This window comes from Polyodon spathula, chromosome 11 (assembly GCF_017654505.1).
Source record: "Polyodon spathula isolate WHYD16114869_AA chromosome 11, ASM1765450v1, whole genome shotgun sequence".
Classification (NCBI taxonomy): Eukaryota; Metazoa; Chordata; class Actinopteri; order Acipenseriformes; family Polyodontidae; genus Polyodon; species Polyodon spathula.
Window position 1 is genome coordinate 25,637,204 of NC_054544.1, and position 15,930 is coordinate 25,653,133.

The 15,930-nt window shown below is 36.4% G+C and overlaps 1 protein-coding gene across 1 annotated transcript; it reads right to left on the reverse strand.

Annotated features, from left to right (window-relative positions):
* Positions 1-721: 721 nt before the first annotated feature.
* Positions 722-10,828, reverse strand: mnx2a (motor neuron and pancreas homeobox 2a). The gene is made up of 3 exons (XM_041264824.1): positions 10,372-10,828; positions 2,789-2,949; positions 722-1,496 (listed from the first exon to the last, which is right to left on the reverse strand). The coding sequence occupies exons 1-3, from the start codon at positions 10,820-10,822 to the stop codon at positions 1,185-1,187; spliced, it is 924 nt and encodes a 307-aa protein (XP_041120758.1). The 5' UTR covers positions 10,823-10,828; the 3' UTR covers positions 722-1,184.
* Between the last annotated feature and the right edge of the window lie 5,102 nt (positions 10,829-15,930).

The window sequence follows — 15,930 nt, forward strand, 5'->3', positions numbered from 1 at the left end:
TGCATTATTTATAATGCTTTCCTATTCATAAAAAATATTACGTAACAATAGTCGAAGGATATCTAAATGGAACAAAAAGTGTTACGCAATGATGTGACAACGATACAAAATTATCCTTTTGTGTAAATACTTAGAACGTATGAATCGTTATCTTATATATATATATATATATAATATATATATAGATATAATATGTATTATATATTATATATAATATATAATATATACATTGACTGTCGACACACAATGTCCAGCTCAATACAAAGTAACCAGCTGTAGCTCCATTTCCCACTTTATCTTTGGTGCGCGATTTTGTTCTTCGTTTTTATGGGCACTCATAAAAGGTGAGGTACAATGGTGCTGGTTATAGTCAGGCAGCTTAGCAAACAAGTGCACCTCAATCCTGGCCTGAACACCCCCTGCCCCTGAGTTGTGATCATCTTTCGAGTGGGGACACATTTCACTTGTGACCTGAGCTGCACTCAGACCCTAGCCAGGAATGAAAGAATAGTGAACCAGCTGTCTGTTTTAATTCAGGTCACCTCATCTTGAAACATGTTTTAAAAGGAGTAAAACAAATGGGAGGTGGTCTATATTTGACTGAGTTTTAGCTCAGTATGCTTTGAACTCCAGCAGTGACACTACAAAAACACACACCCCCCCCCCCCCCCCCCCCCCCCGCCCACAAAAAAAAAATTATAATTGTATAGAGGAGCTGGGAGACTCGTTTTGCTGGTGTTTTTATACTTGGGGTTATCTGATCTTGAACATATAAAAGTTCAGCCAACTGATCCCCAAATGTCTGCGGTTTTAAACCCTAATCGCCAGTAACTACCTGGCAGCATTCAATGAAGTAAAAGTATAACCATGGAAATTTTGTGATTTTGATATATTATATCTGTTCAGGTGCTGCACTTTCAGAATTAGGAAGGAGCATGATATTCTACTACTGGTTTACTTATATTAGTATATATAGTCTGGGGCTTTAACCCACTGTGACACCTTGATTCATTCACACACTAACTCACACTTATAAATAATGGTAACCCGACAGTGGGGCAGTCCAGAAGCTCTTTCCTCTGAGCTATGCCCCCCATTTTAAATAAAGCAATTGCAAAACAGTACCCTCCACATTGAGCCCCTCCCCATATAAATAAATCCCCAGTCTCTTCAATGGGGTTTCTTCACAAGCCAGCTCTGATTTTCCTGTCAGTCATGCCGAGCTCGTCCTCAGAGCAGGAGCTGTGGGGGCTGTAGCTGAGATCAGAGGCATGCTGCAGGTAGTTTGTGGGGTGCGAGTGGGCTTCATCTTCCTCTTCCTCTTCATCTTCCTCATCCTCCTCGTCTCCCCCCACACTGGGCCGGATCTCTCCAGGCAGCAGCTTGTCCGTGAGCTTCCCCCCTCTCTGCTTTTCAGCTTCGGCCTGCGCTGCTTGCTCCTTGGCTTTCCGGCTCCTCTTCCACTTCATCCGTCGGTTCTGGAACCAGATCTTCACCTGCCAACACAGAGCACATTTATCGACTTTGCACAACAAGTCAAATGAAATTCTAATGGTGTCTCCTTTCTAAAGAGATCATCACTATCATACAGTGCAAATGCATGGTCCATGCTAATTTGATTGACCTGTCTTTATACTTCTGGGTCAGAGATTACAAAGGACATTTTCCTGGTTACTGCATGGGGAGCTGCCTTGGATCTGGCACTTCCACGATTTGGAGAGGAAAATCACCAGGGACTGTTTCTCCAATCATTTTCAATGTAATCTTTGCTGCTGACCAACAGCTGACGAATGTGGTCGTTGTGGAGATATCCAAGCTAAGGAGAATCACTGCAAATGAAACAGGTGTCAATGGTACCGGACACCTTTCTATTGTTGCGCCCCCTCAGTAACTGCTTGTCATCAGCTCAGCCAGTCAGAAACTGCACCCCCTCAGAGACTGCATGTCATCAGCTCAGCCAGTCAGAAACTTAGCCCCCTCAGTCACTCCATGTCATCAGATTAGCCAGTCAGAAACAACTCATAAACTGAAAGGGGGAAACCAGTTGTATAATTAGGGCTTCTGTTTTTCAGTTTTATTAATTGTATTTTTTGATGCTTATTTTTAGCTATTTTCAAGTTTTACGTTAATCGTTTTTTTTCGGGTCTTTCGTTTTTGATACACTGTATGAAATTATTGTTTTTGATTACTTTCCAAAATGATTGAGCGTTTTTTTTTTCTGTCAAAATATGTATAGTAGTAACTCGACAGTACTTGCACCCTAAAGTAGTACCTTCTTTCTTTTGCTGTCTTCAACAACAAAATCCCTATGGTCATGGGTACATTCTTCTGGGGTTTTCGTGTGTAGGCATTTTTTTTACATTTCGCCACAATTCTGTTTTAAATTTTTTAAATTGTTGTCACTGAGTAGTTGGGATGGGTTTACAGTATTCAAAACGAATCAATGATAAATGCAAGTCAGGAAGGCGGGACATTGCCTAGCAGCACTGGGAAATGGAAAAAGGGTAAAGTCAACTTGAATTGATTAACTATTTCCACAGCTTTTTATTTGCTAGCCACCGATTAATTATTTTTTTTTGTATCGGGGGTGTTTTATCGGGTTTATCGGTTAAAACCGAAACTCAGAATCTCGATGTATAATTAAAAGGTTTCAGGGTGTTCCAATGAAGAACATTAGTCCAATGTGTACTCTAAAAAGGGAGTGGTTTATTATGGTATTTTGTAAAAGAAATGAGGTATAATAAGGTATAATAAGGTACATGTAATGTATTACAGCAGGTGATGCTACCTGTGTCTCGGTGAGCATCAGCGAGGTGGCCACTTCGAAGCGCTTGGGTCGAGACAGGTACTTGTTGAGTTTGAACTGGTTCTCCAGCTCCAGGAGCTGCTGGCTGGTGAAGGCGGTGCGGGGCCGGCGACACTTCCCCATCAGGCCAGACTGCGGGGCTGCTGGGAACAAAACACACAACATCAGAAATAAAACAATATAGGGAGGTTATTGTCTTCATATAGGCTGTTTCAGTATTTATGCATGTCTGAGGTGCATATTTAAAAGCATATGAGCAATACATGTTTAACTGTCACATAACATACCTAGTCTCTTCATTGCATTAAAAAAATGGTTTATTAACCAGAATCTGTTGATATATTATTATTATTATTATTATTATTATTATTATTATTATTATTATTATTATTATTATTATTATTATTATTATTAATAATAATAATAATAATAATAATAATAATAATAATAACTAGAACTGCCAGGCAGTTTCACGGCTCCCAAACCCCAGTATCAGTACCCGTCTAAGCCTGTTTAGTTCTCAATGTGCCAAGTTTAAAATCAGCAACTTCAACTGTTCCACAGAAAAAGATTTTGAAAGTTTTTTTTTTTCAAAAATGCGTCAGCAGCCATCTTGTTTAACGGGAGTTTCTTAAAAGTCAGTTGTATTGCTACAGTGTCAAGGATGATGCTTGTGGAGTTTCGAGTTTGTCAAGTAAACCGTTTGTCAATTGAGGCAGTTTTATATTTCAGACGTAAACATAAACCTGACAGCCATCTTGTTTTATAAAACATAACCATTTTCACATATTTGTATTCCATTGTTACTGGGACAATAACTACCATGTTTGGAGTTTGTTGGTCAAACGGTGTTCAAATAGTAGCAGTTTGCTGTTAAGGGCGGCTTTCGAGAAGATTTGTGGCAGCCTTTTTGACATTCAAATTTATCGCAGAAACTTCTGCTTCGCAAACTTGATGTGGGTTTGGATGCTGATGATATATTCCAAGGGTCAGATCAATCACTTCACCGGTTCCCAAGAAGATTTCGAAAGGTTTCTAAAAATGCGAGTTTTCTTCCAGGACAACCTTGTACTTGGCTTGATTCATGCCAAAGCTGCCCGATTCCAGCCTTGCTGAAGCACCCCCAGATCATCACCGATCCTCCACCACATTTCACAGTGGGTGCGAGACACTGTGGCTTGCAGGCCTCTCCAGGTCTCCGTCTAACCATTAGACGATGAGGTGTTGGGCAAAGCTGAAAATTGGACTCATCTGGGGGTGCTTCAGCAAGGCTGGAATCAGGCAGATTTGTCTTTGTGAAGGACAAGGTTGTCCTGGAAGAAAACTTGCTTCCTTCTGCTCTGACAATGTTCCCCAACTCTGAGGATTGGCTTTTCCAGCAGGACAATGCTCCATGCCACACAGCCAGGTCAATCAAGGTGTGGATGGAGGACCACCAGATCAAGACCCTGTCATGGCCAGCCCAATCTCCAGACATGAACCCCATTGAAAACCTTTGGAATGTGATCAAGAGGAAGATGGATGGTCACTAGCCATCAAACAAAGCCGAGCTGCTTGAATTTTTGCGGCAGGAGTGGCATAAAGTCACCCAACATCAATGTGAAAGACTGGTGGAGAGCATGCCAAGACGCATGAAAGCTGTACTTGAAAATCAGGGTTATTCCACCAAATATTGATTTCTGAACTCTTCCTAAGTTAAAACGTTAGTATTGTGTTGTTTAAAAATAAATATGAACTTATTTTCTTTGCATTATTCTGACAACAACGCATCTTTTTTGTTATTTTGACCAGCTGTCATTTTCTGCAAATAAATGCTCTAAATGACAATATTTCTATTTGGAATTTGGGAGAAATGTTGTCAGTAGTTTATAGAATAAAACAAAAATGTTCATTTTATCCAATCACATACCTATAAATAGTAAAACCAGAGAAACTAATAATTTTGCAGTGGTCTCTTAATTTTTTCCAGAGCTGTATATATATAATCCTCATCTTTTACATACCAGCATTGCTGCTTACCATAATACTAGATTTTTATTGTTGTACAGTATGCATTTAAAAAATGGAGGGCTGACACAAAGAAGGTGACACAGGGGCTTTTTCAATCTGCCTTCATATTGATGTAGCTAACCACCAGTCCACAACCTCCTGGATATCGAGCACTAAGAGCAGGAACCAGAATAGCCATCGAATCGTTAAGCACCAGCCGGAGGTCACCTGTGTAGCTGCTCTTTATTGAGGAATAATTTGAACTTAATCTTTACTCTGTGCTGTTGCAGGCGTAGACAGTCCTGCTCTATCAATTGACCTGTATGTCAGAGGTTACCTGGGGATCCTGTTGAATAAACTGCAGGTGGCCTCCAGTATACCTCATGAGATGCACATATTGTTATTTTCAATATTATATTTTAAGCAAGCCACATAGGCCTACACATTTTTATAGGAGCGTGTTTTATTATAAGGGGCATAGAAAATATACTGTAATATATGTATATATCTATTCCTACATGTGTTTGAAGGGTTATATTTCCAAACATACAGGTCTATGTTCAAAATTAATTGTCATACACACACCTAGTCTGTAAGTGCCGTTGACTGTAATATTTAATGTACCTTATATAGTTAATGATGAAAACAAAATTGAAAAGTTTAATATTTATAAAAGGTGCTAATGATTTACAGCAATGTAAAGAAATGGCAGTGACTGGACATCTGTATCACACAGAACCACGGATAAAAAACGTGTTGTCCAATCATTCAGGCAGTGACTAATAAGATTACCCCCACAAAACTGATTAATGATCAGTAAACAACGCTGTTGTCTGAAGCAAATTGACCAATAGGCGCTATATACTGCAGTATTAGCTAAAGAACGGCCCCACGCTTGAATGAGTTCTCGTTCAAGCCCTTTCTACTCGACGAATTTTAACGTTGGCATAATATAAACTGCAACACCAATGATCAGAGCCAGATTATCCTATCCATAAATTACGCTATAGTGTAGGACCCCCAACAGAATTGCCCCGCACGCCCCCGCACCCCATGAGCTTGCCTTGTTTGGGATATTATACAAGAACCGCATGCGGGCGAGCGGACTGGCCCACAAACACACAGGAAGAGAGGAGCACAGAAGCTTGCTTACGGTTAATTTTGTGCTTTGTTATTGCATTATTTTGTGTTCTGTGTTCCCACGGATGTTTGAATGCTAATTAAAATGGTCATTAACAACAGTGAGATTTAATTACTATCACTCGCATGTGATTCTGTCGTACAAGGCAATAAGGCATATACAGTTACTGAAAAAATGAGTACATTGAAAACGAAGTTAGGAAATATCTCTTTTTTTTTTGTTCGTTTAGAATGACTAGTTGATATCTAACTGCCATTGAAGATAGAATGATATCATATAAATACAGTAACATCGGGACCAAAGCCTAAAGCATATGCAATGCACATGACAACGAACGGAATTTAGAAAGATTGCGCGCTGCTACTGTTTTAATCTGCAGCCTCGATTTGCATGGTGCATTGTACACAAACGCACCTGTTGCAATAGCCTGCGGTCGTTTAATTGTCACTTTTATGTGCCAATATCGCCACTATCTCAACCAGGTGTTTTATTCCAAGGTTTTAATTTCCTCCTTGCATTTTCAGACGTTTAGTAATACCAACAACGGCTTCATTAATCTTGAATAAGCGTTATTACCTCAGTTTTCTTGACTGTAATGAAATACATTTTCGAATTAACGGTAATAAATGCGATTTAATCCTAGTAACACATTAACTGGTGTAATCCTCTTTAAATAGTAGGTGTATTTCTTTATTGTTTTCCTCAAAGGACCTTCAGCTTGTGTAACCGCGTAACAGCAGTCTAAAAAAAATAAAAATAAAATAAAAATAAAAAAAATAAAAAAAGCTGTCGTACGATTTCCAAAATGTAGCACTGCAATGCTTTGAGCACTGCCTGCAGTCGCTACAAACCCGACATCAGTTTATTTGATTATTAACACCCACGAATAATTTCGAAAACAGCATTATTTCCCCGTTGATTTTGTATTTCTCACCATGTTCTGCAGGTACCCAATCACCCATTAATATGCGCTTTATGGTTATTTATTTATTTATTTATTTAAATGTTTTTATTGCTATGCAGGTTTCTCTATTGTGAAGACTATGGACATTTATAATCGATCTGATGGAGATTCAAGAGATTTTGAATTTACACGGTGATGTTTATTTTGTTGGCAATTTCATGGAGAGACAAGCAAATTTTTGTTTCTTTAAACAAGAAATAGACACAATGTTTAGACTTTTGCCAAATACAAGTTTTAGACAATCTGAGAAAATTTTACATTTATGACCAAACGTACGTATATAATATATATAGTATATATATAGATATTATATATATATATATTATATATATAATATATATATATATATATATATCTCTTTGACTATTAAAACGTGCAGTGGTCTCTTAAATTTTTTCTAGAGCTATATATATAATATATATATATATATATATATATATATATATATATATATCCTATATTTCTAAAGGTGGGATAAAGTTGGGATAAACACACACCAGACAGTTATTTATTACTAAACAATTCTTGAAAAGCTTAGCTAAAACTATTAGGTTACTTTTTACTGGATTACAAAGCGTTGGATAGTAGGCCTATATGTTTCTAAATGTAGGCCTATAATGAAATGAAATATAACATATGGATATTATTCTCAACGGTGTAATACTTTGAGTTAAATGTATTGTTGGTCTATACTTGTTTCCCATTAACTTTATTTCTAAAACGCGTTTGTTTTGTGCTGTTTAATCATCCCGTTAGAACGTTCTATCAGCATTTTCCTAAAGTAATACATTATCTGTGCCTTTTTTAAGGAATAGCACTGAATAAGTGCTATAAAACATTGAAAAGTTGAGATTCCCAAAAATGGAAGTTATAGCTGCAACTTCCCTTTTTTGAGGATCTAACTTACAAGGCCATTTTGGCCAGATTTACTCAAAAGTGCAATAACGTGCAAGGTTTAAATTTGGAAAAAAAAACCCAACAAACTCTGAAAGCAGGAGGTTGTATTTTTTGGTACTAACAACATTACACTTTGTTGTAAGTCATTAAGAAAAACGGTTCTTTAAGAAAGAAAAAGGCCTACCCAAAATTAACCATTAACAAAATAAGTGTGGTTTTCATGTGTTTTATTCTTCGTTTTATAGAAATATCAGATGACTATCTTAACGGAAAGGTAAAAAAATGTTTCACAAAAAACAGACAATAGCCTATTACAGCACTGCGTCTGAAACGTATTAAGTCCAGGGCAATGTTTGACATTTAAGAGTAGGACTCATTTTTTAAAACGGTGCTAATATTTTAAAACTAGAAAAACAAAATATTTTTAAATTACTGTATTATGCTCTCCAGTTGTTGCTTAGCCTAACGTTTATTTATTTTCTTATGTCAAAAATGGTGCTGCAAACACCAATAGATTAGGCCTACCTACCCAGGAATAACAGGTCTTTTATTACTATATATTTACACTATTCAACAAGTTGTTTTTTATTTGAATACTAAATAAATGTATTTTGAAATTGAGACATATTTTAAAAATAAGTTTGCAAGTATTGACTTTACACTACAATGTGCATTGTAACACTAAGTTGTTTCACATGTTTTAGTCTAGTTCATCAATTAAAATGTATGAAATGTGTGACATAACTTTATACAATACTATAAACCATTATTATTGGTGCGTAATCATTTTTGGTGTTTGTTTTTTGTGCCAGGATCTCGTGAAATTATTATTTTAAAGTGGGTGATTTATTATCTGTAGGGTGCAATAGGTATTCAAATTATACAAATCAGCACAATCTTTTTTTTTTTTTTAACTGTTCTCTTTATCTCCAGTAGTGTATTGATTTAATTTTACCACATAGTCCTGAGCATTATTTTTTTAAGAGGTTAGGGTTTTTTTTTACCCTTGGTTTCGACAAGCGCCAGTTGTTGGTGTGAGTGGTACTACCATGTAATAACTACATGTAGCTTGTGTTATACACAAGTTTATATCATAAACACTAAAAAATAAATTGTTAAGGATTACATGTATTTTACTTGTGTATTCGTTTTAATTAAAAAAAAAAAAAAAAACCTATAAGGGTCCACAGAGGTTATCCAGGGGTTCCCTAGAAATATATGGAAAATGGCATGTGGTGAGATTGATAGTCAGTATACATATACATTAATTTCCAGGCAGTAGTGTTCTTGATATGCATTTCAACAATAGACTCATATATATATATATATATATATATATTATATTATATATATATATAGTATATATCTATATATAATATATATAACATACATATATTTGTGAAGACTTCTGGACTGACAGACACACAATGTCCAGCTCAGTACAAAGTAACCAGCTGTAGCTTCATTTCCCACTTTATCTTTGGTGCGCGATTTTGTTCTTCATTTTTATGGGCGCTCATATATAAGTGGTCCCCGAAATACATTTTGAGAAGCCTGGCTAGACCTAGAATCCAGATCTATCTATATAATCGATAGCTGCTTCAAGTTTATACATTATAGTCTGCAGTAGACCCTCAATTCCAGAAATAAGCTCGATGCATGCCACGTTATTAGTGTGATCAATGAATGGGTAATATGTTGAATCTAAATGTTAGAACAGCATTGAGATAGGAACCGGGTTTTACGAATAAGAAGCGACCCCCCAAAACCAATGCGAAAAATAAATCGGCTACAATTCTAGTTTTGAACACTAAATAATAGGTTATATTGCCTTGTATCGGGGGTCTCCAACCCCGCTGCTGGAAAGTTACTGGGTCTGCTGGTTTTCATTTCAACCGCGTTCTCAGTTACTTAATTGCACCAGTTAATGGTTTAATTAGTCAAGACTAACAGGTGTTCCTGCTCTTTAGCCATTGATGATGTAAGACACTGATGTAAGACACCAGAGTTGGGGACCTCTGCCTTACATGCAGTGATCGACGCAATACCTTACAATAAATCAATCAATCAATCAATCTTTATTTCATATAGCGCCTTTCATAGTGGACCACCATCACAAAGCGCTTTACAAGATGTAGTAAATACAGTCCTCTTTAAAAAGTCACCCGGTATTTATGAATATATTTAAACGAGTTAATAGAACCTGAGAAGAAAAAATACATTTTAACACATGAAATTGAAAAAAAATACATCGATATCAAGTAAATAACTTACATTGAAGAATGACTGTACATGAGATCCCCCCCCTCCTATAGGCTACAGACTGGGGGGGGGGGGGGTAGGTGGGAACTATGTATCTAATAACAGAAATACATTACAGAATATTATTGTAAAATATGTAATTTCTTATGTTATATTTTATTTCATTTTTTCTTTTTATAAGCATCATAAAAATAATTGGATATACTACTATAATAATAATAATAATAATAATAATAATAATAATAATAATAATAATAATAATAATAATAATAATAATAATAATAATAATAATAATAATAATAATAATCTTACAGTTGTAGTCCGGCAGTCTGGGTACCATGATTCCTGCCCGGATCCAGTGCTCCAGTGGGAAGGATCCAGCAGCAGCAGCCGCCGCAGCCGCCTTCAGGTGCTCCGGGTGGGGCTGCCCCAGGTGCGGGAAGCCGGTGTAGGCAAAAGCGGGATGCTGGGCTGCAAGTGCGGAGATCGGATACATTGGCGCCGGGTACATGGCAGATATGGCACCGTGTTGAAATGATGTAAGTCCCTGGTGCGGCAGGTTCAGCAGACCTGGTTTTGGAATGATTGCTGCTTGTAGCTGCACCATAGACCCGGGAGACGGCGTCTCTGTCCGGAGGCAGGTGCCGGGGCTCCCCGCGGGTCTGTCTCCGTTCAGACCCGGAGAGGAAGCGTTAGGAACGGACCTGTGAGTCTCGACAGACAGCAAAGCATCTATGCGGAAGTTTTTAGATTTATCCATCATGCTTGCTTGTTTATTGTTAACAGACTTTAAAACAAAACCACTGGGTACAAAAGTTTAACTGAGATTTTTCGAATGTCTGTCCTGTGACCTGGGTTTAGCTCACTGAAATAACCCTACACTTTGTTCTATCAACTCCCACTTACTTATATGACAATACACATTTGTTCTGCAACTTTTCTTAAAGTTGATATAAACGTTGTATTCTAGTTATGATAAGTAAACTTTTGCTGTTCTGTCATTGTACGATTTCTCAATACTTCTCTGTCTGTGCTGAAGCAATTAAACACTCTTCTCGTGATCTTTATTATACAGTGCATAGATACACGCATTCGTCTGTAACCCTTTCTGCTAGCCACGTTCAGCTGTTCGATTCTCTCTATTGTATGTTAGCAATTTCCTTCAAAATGTATTTTTATCATAGCGACTGAACTCTCTATTCTGCCCTGCGTTTCCACTTGTCACGGAGCGATGTTTGCTCTAACCCCTTCTTCTCACAAACTGTGCTCTTTTTTGGCAACTTTTCCTTACGCTTTGTCCCACACGAGCCCCCCTCGCTCCATCGACTCTCATTGGCTTTGAGTGCGGTCCCAGAGGACCGACCCCATTGACAGCTCTCTAATTAACTAATTACACACTCATTTTGATCCACCCCCTCAACGGGATCAAATCCAAACACGTCATTCTCACACTCACAATCCCTTTTTCAGCAGCCCTCAATATACAACAGCGGGTCTGCACGGCGCGTTCCAGATGTCAAGGACTAGTTCGACTATTGCCTGCAAGTGCACTGATTGTCATTCTGATGGGTCTATTTTTACAAACTCGTAGAAAAAAACACAAGTAAAATGTAAAGTTAGCGGTGCATATACATTTTGAAATCGAAGTAGCAGATACAAAGACTCTACATTTATTCTGTAATAACCTGAATTTACAAATGGTGGCCCATAACTCGCTTTGCCATTTTTTTAGTATATTAATAAGCCACCGTTTCGCAAGATGAAAATAAATAATCATAACCATCCCCTACCCATATCTGTTTAATCTATAGTATTTAAATTTAAACTTACATTGCATTTTTATTTTGCATGTTTTCGATAGATAAATAGATAGATAGATAGATAGATAGATAGATAGATAGATAGATAGATAGATAGATAGATATTTGTCCCATATAGGCCAGCACATTAATTTAGTCTCCAATGAACGGAATTATACAGCAGGTTATCCCAATAGCATATGATTTATATTTTAATTAGTATGATTTTAACGGTTTGCTGATTTTAAAATTCGAGACTAAAATAGCGATTTAATTAAATTTTACGAGCCACAATTATAAAGGCCGCATTAGGAGACGATGATTTAGGATCGACTAGGCTATATCTTTGGCTTTCTCATCTGCAAATAGGCAATGGAGAATAGCATATAGACATAATTTATATATTAATGTATGTATAGCTTTATTTGTTTATAGATTATGATGACAACAGTATGGCTATTGATGCCCTAGAATCATACATATTTATAACGAAATAGATACCAGGAATCGCATAGAGGCATAACAGTATGCATGGATAGCGTAACAATACTACTACTACTACTACTAATAATAATAATAATAATAATAATAATAATATATAATAATAATAATAATAATAATAATAATAGACGTATTTTATCGTATCGTGCATTGGAATGTTAAACAAGGCATCCATTGTCAGTGGTTCCCTCAAATTTGTGTCTATATAGAGACGACCAGCTGCTCACATAGGTGTCAGAAACAACATTTCTCCTGGCGTTTGCATTGTAAACTAATACATTTTCTACAAAGCACACAGTAGAAAAATCCTATATCAAACATAGCTCCAGCTCGCCCCTGTATAACACAATCAGTCCATTTACAGCGTTTGTTAACGACATGAAGGAATGCGTGCAGGTGTCTGACTCGGAGACCCCCCACGACGCAAACCAAACCCTGCAAGCTGTTTTGACAGTTATCTCTGTAGTAACCTTCTCTTCAACAAGCGCGCGAGCACACACACACACACACACACACACACACACACACACACACACACACACACACACACACACACACACACACCTGTTTTTTATCAGAAAATATATTTTTACAAACTTGAATGTAATATGAGTCGTTTGCAAGCATCCGACCCTCGACTGTGGAGTTGTGATGTGATAGATGTTAGAGAAAAAAGCGTTGCATTAACAGATAGCAGAAACAAATATCAGAATAATAGTCAAATACTAAAATTCCTTACATTGAAAACCGTATGCATGTTGAAAATAAATGTATAAATAATGTATTATTTGTAACAAAATAAACAAAGGAATACAAATATGAATTTGGTTATTATACTCTGTTTACACTTTCTCTTGAAACGTTTACATTTCCTAATCTGTGTTGACTATAGACGAGGAAACATACATTTAAATAATCCAAACGAGTACCTATTGTATATGGTCTATAAATCTTTAATATAATCTTTAATAAACATATGATAAAGGCAAAATCAAATGGCCTTGCGAGTAGAAATGCAAAACTCATCCAAATTCGCATAAACAAAACTAGATTGATGTTGAAGCTTTGGACGAAACTACTCTCCCAAATTAATGGCATGGGCGAACCAGATTCGCCCACATCGACATTGAAGCAAACTGTTGAAAAAACGACTTTCGCCCAGTTGTCTTTTTCAAGTTCTGGGCCAATCTTTCATGTTTGGAAACTCCCAGAATAGAATGCATCCTGACGTTGAAGAGCCGTTGTATTGTAATTGGGTTGTTACAAATGTTGACATTTTCTCCAATTATTTATGCAATAAAATCACTGGTGACGTAATTATGTGAAGATTTGAAGATGTATTAAGCAAATTAAACCAAATAAAAATAAATAAATAAATACACACACACATGACACATACACCCCTGGACGCCTGTGCCTTTATTGATTGGTAGAATAATAGCATTACTGCCTTACGTAGCCTACATTCTTATTTCGTTGTATCTATTATTTCTCACTTTATTTAACAACCCTAGAAATTATAGGTTACTATACAAATAATACAAATAATACAATAATGTTCCAGATTGCACATTAAAACACTGTTCCGGAAATGCTGCAGCAATAATTTAATGCACCGCTATATGTTGCCGATTGAAAATGCACAGAAACTGTTTCTCTACCATTGAGACATCACACGATTTATTACTAATTTGTCGGCACTTGTTATGATTCAATGCAATCTTAAATCATCTTTCGGTTTACATGAGTTATTCCAGGCGCTCTTGCTTTGCAACACAACTGTATACATATGTATTTAATATCACATATCTATGTCATGCTGTATTTAGAATTGTACTTTAAACACATTTACTTTATTTATAAAACCAATAGAACGTCGGGCACTGCCTCAGCCAACCAAGATACAGACAGCAAAGGCCCCCAAATCAAATTCTAATGCATATAGCCTAAATGTATTTGAAACTTAAAGCAAGGATGCTGGATAACAGAGTATTGTTTTTTGTTGTTTGGCTACTACTACTAATAATAATAATAATAATAATAATAATAATAATAATAATAATAATAATATTATTATTATTATTATTATTATTATTATTATTATTATTATTATTATTATTATTATTATTATTTCATTTGTTTATAAATATAGTGTGGTAGTTGAATGACGTAATATAAAGCCTGGCCCCTTGTTTGCAAAAGGGTGTCTGGTCTGGTCATGCTTTTCAAACCAAGACACTGCGGTTATCCTCAGACGCGGAAACCCTCTTGCATCATTAGATAAACTTATGCAACATAGGAAACGAATACCTTTTCAATGAAAATAACACATTTGTGAAATTAACACGGAAATGATTCGTTTATTATAAATGAGTAAATATGAGTGGCATACGTTTCTATCTAGTAGCCTACTGTTTGCTCATACGCATAATTCGTGTATCTAAACCTAGTCAATTATATTGTATTTATTGTAATTATATTGTATTTTATAAAGTATGTTCAACGTTATAATTCACCTGTCTATTGTTCCTTTGACGGATCACAGGGCTGTCGGTAGACCTCGACAGCCTGTACTTTACTTTAAAATTGTAAATACACTCTCCTAGGATTAATAGGTGTGTAAATTCCACGTTTTTGTGTGCAAACTACACTTTTTCTGTGAAAGAAGGACAAAGCCCTGCACGATATATATATATATATATATATATATATATATATATATATATATATATATATATATACAGCTCTGGAAAAAATTAAGAGACCACTGCAAAATTATCAGTTTCTCTGGTTTTACTATTTATAGGTATGTGTTTGGGTAAAATGAACATTTTTGTTTTATTCTATAAACTACTGACAACATTTCTCCCAAATTCCAAATACAAATATTGTCATTTAGAGCATTTATTTGCAGAAAATGACAACTGGTCAAAATAACAAAAAAGATGCAGTGTTGTCAGACCTCGAATAATGCAAAGGAAATAAGTTCATATTCATTTTTAAACAACACAATACTAATGTTTTAACTTAAGAAGAGTTCAGAAATCAATATTTGGTGGAATAACCCTGATTTTCAAGTACAGCTTTCATGTGTCTTGGCATGCTTTCCACCAGTCTTTCACATTGATGTTGGGTGACTTTATGCCACTCCTGGCGCAAAATTCAAGCAGCTCGGCTTTGTTTGATGGCTAGTGACCATCCATCTTCCTCTTGATCACATTCCAGAGGTTTTCAATGGGGTTCAGGTCTGGAGATTGGGCTGGCCATGACAGGGTCTTGATCTGGTGGTCCTCCATCCACACCTTGATTGACCTGGCTGTGTGGCATGGAGCATTGTCCTGCTGGAAAAACCAATCCTCAGAGTTGGGAAACATTGTCAGAGCAGAAGGAAGCAAGTTTTCTTCCAGGACAACCATGCACTTGGCGTAATCACACTCTAGGACATGAGCCCGATACACATTCCTTGGAAAAGTATGGAGCGCCATTTATGCCAAAACAATCCGGCCATTAGTTTGTCAATTTGTTAGTCAATTTGTGAATTGGTCAATTTGTCCAGCAATTCATCCATAAA

What these genes read in the sequence shown, in the direction of transcription:
- mnx2a (XM_041264824.1), bottom strand. Translation starts at nt 10,822, where the DNA reads ATGATGGATAAATCTAAAAACTTCCGCATAGATGCTTTGCTGTCTGTC. An exon ending in CAGACTGCCGGACTACAACT is followed by an intron (nt 2,950 to 10,371) that starts GTAAGATTATTA and finishes TTTTGTTCCCAG; the next exon opens with CAGCCCCGCAGTCTGGCCTG. An exon ending in TGATGCTCACCGAGACACAG is followed by an intron (nt 1,497 to 2,788) that starts GTAGCATCACCT and finishes CTGTGTTGGCAG; the next exon opens with GTGAAGATCTGGTTCCAGAA.